The sequence below is a fragment of the Neophocaena asiaeorientalis genome, unplaced genomic scaffold, assembly GCF_003031525.2.
Source record: "Neophocaena asiaeorientalis asiaeorientalis breed wild unplaced genomic scaffold, Neophocaena_asiaeorientalis_V1.1 scaffold177, whole genome shotgun sequence".
Taxonomy (NCBI): Eukaryota; Metazoa; Chordata; class Mammalia; order Artiodactyla; family Phocoenidae; genus Neophocaena; species Neophocaena asiaeorientalis.
The window spans coordinates 13,920,819-13,926,915 of record NW_020172779.1 but is presented as its reverse complement, the minus strand read 5'-3'; the positions used below and the strand labels follow the sequence as shown (position 1 = coordinate 13,926,915).

General features: G+C 41.6%; 1 protein-coding gene across 1 annotated transcript in view; it reads left to right on the top strand.

The window, feature by feature from the left end:
* Positions 1–6,097, top strand: part of ADCY8 (adenylate cyclase 8) — a 218,934-nt gene that overhangs the window by 104,559 nt on the left and 108,278 nt on the right. Inside the window, exons 6-7 of the mRNA XM_024741236.1 lie at positions 1,064–1,222; positions 5,605–5,875. Coding sequence (XP_024597004.1) covers positions 1,064–1,222; positions 5,605–5,875 — 430 coding nt within the window. The remainder of the gene's footprint in view (positions 1–1,063; positions 1,223–5,604; positions 5,876–6,097) is intronic.

Genomic DNA, 6,097 nt, shown 5'->3' with positions numbered 1-6,097 from the left:
TTTTTTGCGGTACGCGGGCCTCTCACCGCTGCGGCCCCTCCCGTTGCGGAGCACAGGCTCCGGACGCGCAGGCTCAGCGGCCATGGCTCACGGGCCGAGCCGCTCGGCGGCATGTGGGATCTTCCCGGAGCAGGGCACAAACCCGTGTCCCCTGCGTCAGCAGGCGGACTCTCAACCACTGCCCCACCAGGGAAGCCCCTGTTTGAAATATTTTGAAAATGAAGAAGGAATGTGTGTGCCCAGAGGAAACTCCTGATGGTAGAAATCTTCCTGTTTTCTCAAGCTGCCTCCTCCCCCATGCTTACAGTCAGAGGTCAGTCTGACACAGACCCTGTAAGGTGGCTAAAGTCAACCCATATATCAAATTTTGGTAAAGATAAAACACAAAAGCTATGGATGGAAGTTGTATCACTGTCTTCCTGCTTCCCAGCCGTTGACCTGGCTCAGCCGTGGGATGTGAGACCACCACTCCAGAGACCACTGCTCTCAGGAGTCAGGAGGTCAGGAAAGAGTTTCAGACAAGGCAGTGATGGAGTGACAAGGTCACTTTTGTGTTTGTGATAGCCATGTAGAACATGATAGAACATGAGCTGGAAGGTGGTCAGGCTGAGGCAGGGAGCCCAGACTGAAGCCTGATGGTGGCCTGAACTAGAGTGTTGGTATGAGGAATGGAGAGAAGAAAATGGAATAGAAATTAAAATATTTAGGTTGGAAATGGAGTGTGCAATGAAGTGCAGAACCTATAATCTATCCCAGGTTTGTACAGTAGTGAGTGGAGAGAGAGATTGATGCCATTCCCTGAGACAGAAGTTATATAGGATGAGCAGGTTTGGGGAGAAGGGTGATAAGGGCCCTTAAACGTTCAGACAAAAGACTAGTAGAGTTTGGAGGAGGAAGGGTATCTTTCTGTTATCAGGAAATCCAAGTAGGCTTCATGGAAGAGGTGGCATATGAATGGACAGGAGTTGAACTTATGGAGTAGGCAAGACCCAGGCTGCCACCCAGGCCAAGGGTGCCTACACTGGCCTTTTACATGTGTCTCTGCATTCACCTATGTCAACAGGTATGTGCGGTCAAGGACGAAGCATGACGTTGACATGCGGATTGGAATCCACTCGGGCTCAGTGCTATGTGGCGTGTTGGGTCTACGAAAGTGGCAGTTTGATGTCTGGTCTTGGGATGTGGATATTGCAAACAAACTTGAATCTGGAGGAATCCCTGGGTAAGCCAAAGCAAAACTCTCTTCTTGCTTAACACTTATCATTTGCTCACTTTGTGACAGTGGGTTTCCCATGTGCAGAATTCAGAAGTATATGTCCAAGAAGCAATTATTTTGGAGGTGACAGAACATTAAAACATCATGCGAATATTGGCCTCAAAACTTTAGTGACATTTGTCATAGGCAGTGAGGACGGTGAGATGACACTCAGGTGTTCAGGACCTAGCCCTGCAAAGCGTTGGTTTTCAGATTTGATTTTACATTAGAACCAGAAGAGGAGCATTTTAAAAATCCTGGTGTTCCTAAAAAAAAAAAAATCCTGGTTTTCCAGACCCCAGACCAGTTCATGTAAAGCAAAATCTGTACAGAATCTATTTTAAGTTCTTAAAGCAATTCTCATGGGCAGCCAGGGTTGAGACTTACAGACCTGCTATATGACCTTACCCTTCCTTTGAAAACTCAGACATATCTTTGAACTTTCCATGATTTGAAATTGTTTGGCTTTTTATTTTTCTGCTTTTTTAATGTCTGTAATTTCCCCTTCCTATCAATCACTATTTATAGGAAAAAAACTCAGATTACTTTTCCTTTCAATGAGCGAGATAGCCCCCAATTCTAAAAACATCTTGAGTAGTGCTAAATACCATGAATACATCATATCATTTGATCTCACAACACCCCACGTAGTAAATCGTGGCTTCCTTGTTTTAATGGGGAGACAGGCTCAAAGAAATTAAATCTCTCACATAAACGCAGCTATTAAGTGCCTCACTACTCATCACTGTCTTCCATTGTTAATTTATCAGTCCAGTTTGTTCAAGATTGTCCTTATATGAGTCTCCAGTCCCTCTGTGTCCCCAGTGCCTAGCGTGCTGTATAGAACCTAGGAAGAAGGAGGGAGGCGTCCAACGCCACGGCATAATGATTGATAGTCTGTAACCCGCAGTCATGCAGAACCCATACATAGTTTGTTAAACCATCAGTAGCTACGCCCTACCCTCAGAGTTTCTGATCGCTGTGTCTGGGATGGGAACCGAGAATATGCCTCCCTAACAAGTTCCCAGGTGATGCTGACGCTGCTGGCCTTGGTACCTCATTTTGAGGACCACTGTTCTCAACCTTTAGTTAAATGAAACAATGTATATAAAGTCCTTTGCTCAGGAAATAGCTGTGGTTGTAGTAATGACCCTATGATGTAGCTGTAGGGTCTTGGAAAGACTCTGAAAGTGTATGTTTTTGTCTCAATCCAGCACTGCCATCTACCACTGATGGGTCTTTGGTCTAGTTACTTACTCACTGCCTCTGAGCCAGTTTCACTGTCAGCAAAGTGAGGGGAAAAAAAACGCCTTATCACCTATAGTTGTTGGAAGAATGGAAATTATATGAGATGATCCATGGAACAAAGCACATAGAATACATTTGGCTACAAAGTAACATTTACACAAAATAAGTGTTGCCCAACTGTTAGATCTTATTTACTATCATGACTATTATTGGTATATCCTGGCATTTAAAATTATCAGAAAGTTTCAGATTTACCTGACATTCAATATATGAGAATATTGTCTGAGAACTGACTCATTTCCTTAGAGGGAAATGTAATCCCCAGACACTCAGCTGCAAATGTATTACTCCAAAGCTCAAGGTGAAAATGAACACCTAAAATCCAGTTTCTATCAAAGCATTTAAATATTGATTAGAACTTCAGCAGAAGGATAAGGATGTCTTTCAATATGGAAAACATAATATCGATTTAGGATATGCACATATTAGTCCCCCAAGTGTTGACAGCAGAATAATAAAATGTAGGATCTAGAGAAAATACCAAGTGGGGTGGTATTTCACTTGATTATTTTAAAAGAAAATCAGCCATTAGACTTTACGAAACACGACCAGGAGTTTCATTTTGCCTGGGAGAAAAAGACAGCTTTCAAGCATCCAGCTCTGAGCGTGATCTGAGAAAGACTGGGACATCTATTCATTTCATGGAAGGTCAAACATCTTTTCTATTCTTCTAGGTCAACACTACTGAGTTCCTATGTATTGACAAAATTTATCATGAGAATATCTTGTAATTAGCACTTTTCTCAAGAGAGCTCGAAACATCTTTCACATGCTTTTATTTTTAATACAGGCGTACCTTGGAGATATTGCAAATTGTTCCAGACCACCACAATAAAGCAAATATTGCAGTAAAGCAAGTCACACGAATTTTTGGTTTCCCAGTGTATATAAGTTATGTTAACACTATACCATAGTCTGTTACGTGTGCAATAACATTATGTCTAAAGAAATCAATATACATACCTCAATTAAAAAATACTTTATTGCTAAAAAATGCTAACCATCATCTGAGCCTTCAGCTAGTTGTAATCTTTTTGCAACAGTAACATCAGAAATCACTGATCACAGATCATCATAGCAAATACAATGAAAAAGTCTGAAATATTTTGAGAATTACCAAAATGTGACACAGGGACATGAAGTGAACAAACGCTCTTGGAAAGACAGACTCGCTCAACTCAGGGTTGCCACAAACCTTCAATTTGGAAAAAATGAAGTATCTGTGCAGTACAGAAAAGGGAAGCCCAATAAAATGAGGTATGCCTGTATCTTACCTCACGTTTGAAATCAATGTCTATATACAAGGATACTTATTTGGAAAACATGCAGAATGTGCCTTAAATGAACAGAAATGCATTGTTTGTGGTTTCTGTTTCTTTACATGTCCTTTGCAGTGGATTATTCTCTCTGTAAGAAAGAACTTAGCAGGATGGGTAAGGGGGGTAACAGGAGAAGTCGAGGCAGCACTGAAGAAAATGCATTTGGAAACATCACTTGAAAAAAATTGTTTCCTTGGATATATTGTTTCTAGAATCCAAAAGCCAAGCAAAGTCTTAAGTATCTACCTTATTCATTCATTCATTCATTTAAAAGAGCACTAAAGTCAGCCTAGGGAAATGAATTTGTACTGAATCAGGGAGTAGGAAATTGTGTGGAAAACACAGCGTGAGCATTCTAAGCAGGAAGAATGGCTTGTTCTGAGTTTAGTAGGTGTGAAGTAGCACCTTGATTTTGACGACATGCCAATTACTTGATTAGCTGGAGAGAGTGTCAGAGAATGAGCCTTGAAGTCGCAGGGCCCAGAAAGTGGAGGTCTTAGAGACCTTGTTCAGAATTTAAAGTGTACCCTATAAGCCTTGAGGAGGCATGGAATAAACAACAGGAATAAGATAATGGCATTTTAAAAAATAATCCTAATAATTTAAGGGTTTGTTCTTGTAGCATGTGCAGTGCACCATGCACTGTTTTAACTACTTTACACGAATCAACTCTTATAATACTCATGAAGACCCTGAAAAATGGGTACTATTATTTTTCCCGTTGTTATGGGTGAGATAACAGACTCATAGAAAGCTTAAATAACTTGCCCAAGATCTCTCAGCTAGCAAGTGGCAGAGCTAGGGTTTCAATCCAGGGAGTGTGGCCAAAGGATCCGTGCTTGTAACCACCGAGCTAGTCTACCCAGACCACAATGCACCACAATAAGTAGTCTGAGTTAGGCAGTTATGAGAACAGAAAAACTCTTGCCCAGAAGGATTTACCATGTGACATTCCCACAATTCACATCTGATCTTTAAGGCTCTTGATGTCATCTGTTGTTTTGCTAAAAAAGAAATGTGAATCTTGAACTATGATGGCTGATATGAGTCTCTTACCTTGTGAGTGAGCCTAGCCAGCTGCCAGCCTGCACGTATCCACAGCTGTGTTCTCTTCTGCTTTCCATATACACATTACAAGGGAAATTGCATCTTACAGTGGTTTTTCTAAAGGACCCTCCATGTAGCCCTGTGGACTTATAAGACCTGCCTTTGTTCTTAAGAAGATTATAGACAAGTTGAAGAAATAAGGCACAAATATGTGAAAATTGAAAAGGTAGGAAAAGTTCCAAAACAGTAAGCACTACATTTGCATGGTGATAGGACAAGAATTGCCGTTGAGTTCAGAAACATTTATGGAACTTGTTTTTCCAAAATAATCAACATGAGTGAAAAAATCACTGATTCTTAAAAGTTGCTGGGATCAGGCTGACAGAAGAAAAACCAAAGGAAGTGCTTAAATGTGGCTCAATGGGGCTGCGATTTATCAGAGTCTACAGCGACCCTTGGGGTGAAGTTGGTGATAGATACCTGCTCATTGATTTATGCTTATACTTTTGTTTTCTTTTATTCTTTCTACTTTTTCAGGGGAACAGATACTGTCCTTGAGGACACGTCCTCACAGCACCCATGCACAGCCCTGATGTTGGGTTTGCACAGGACCAAAAACAGATGGCCTTTGCAAGCCATGTCAGGTGTATAACAACCTATGCTTTGTCCACACAGGAGGATTCACATTTCCAAAGCCACGCTGGACTGCCTCAACGGTGACTATAATGTGGAAGAGGGTCATGGTAAAGAGAGGAACGAATTCTTGAGGAAGCATAATATAGAGACCTATTTAATTAAGCAGCCTGAGGAGAGTCTGCTGTCTTTGCCTGAAGACATCGTCAAGGAATCCGTGAGCTCCTCAGACAGCAGAAACAGTGGGGCGACATTCACAGAAGGATCCTGGAGCCCCGAACTGCCCTTTGATAACATAGTGGGGAAACAGAACGTAAGTCCCGGCTTGCTTCTTGTGAATGCATGTGCACCTCCAACCCAGTTGCCTCAGAGAAGACCAATTCATCTTTAACCCTTTCTCTGCTGAGTGCCTTAATCGTAATTGATCAAATGTATCACCTCAGGACAGAATTAACCTACCTATGTCATTTCAGGAAATGCCAGAAATACCAGAGGATTCCCACCACCCTCTCCTTTTTTTTTTTTTTTTTTTTTT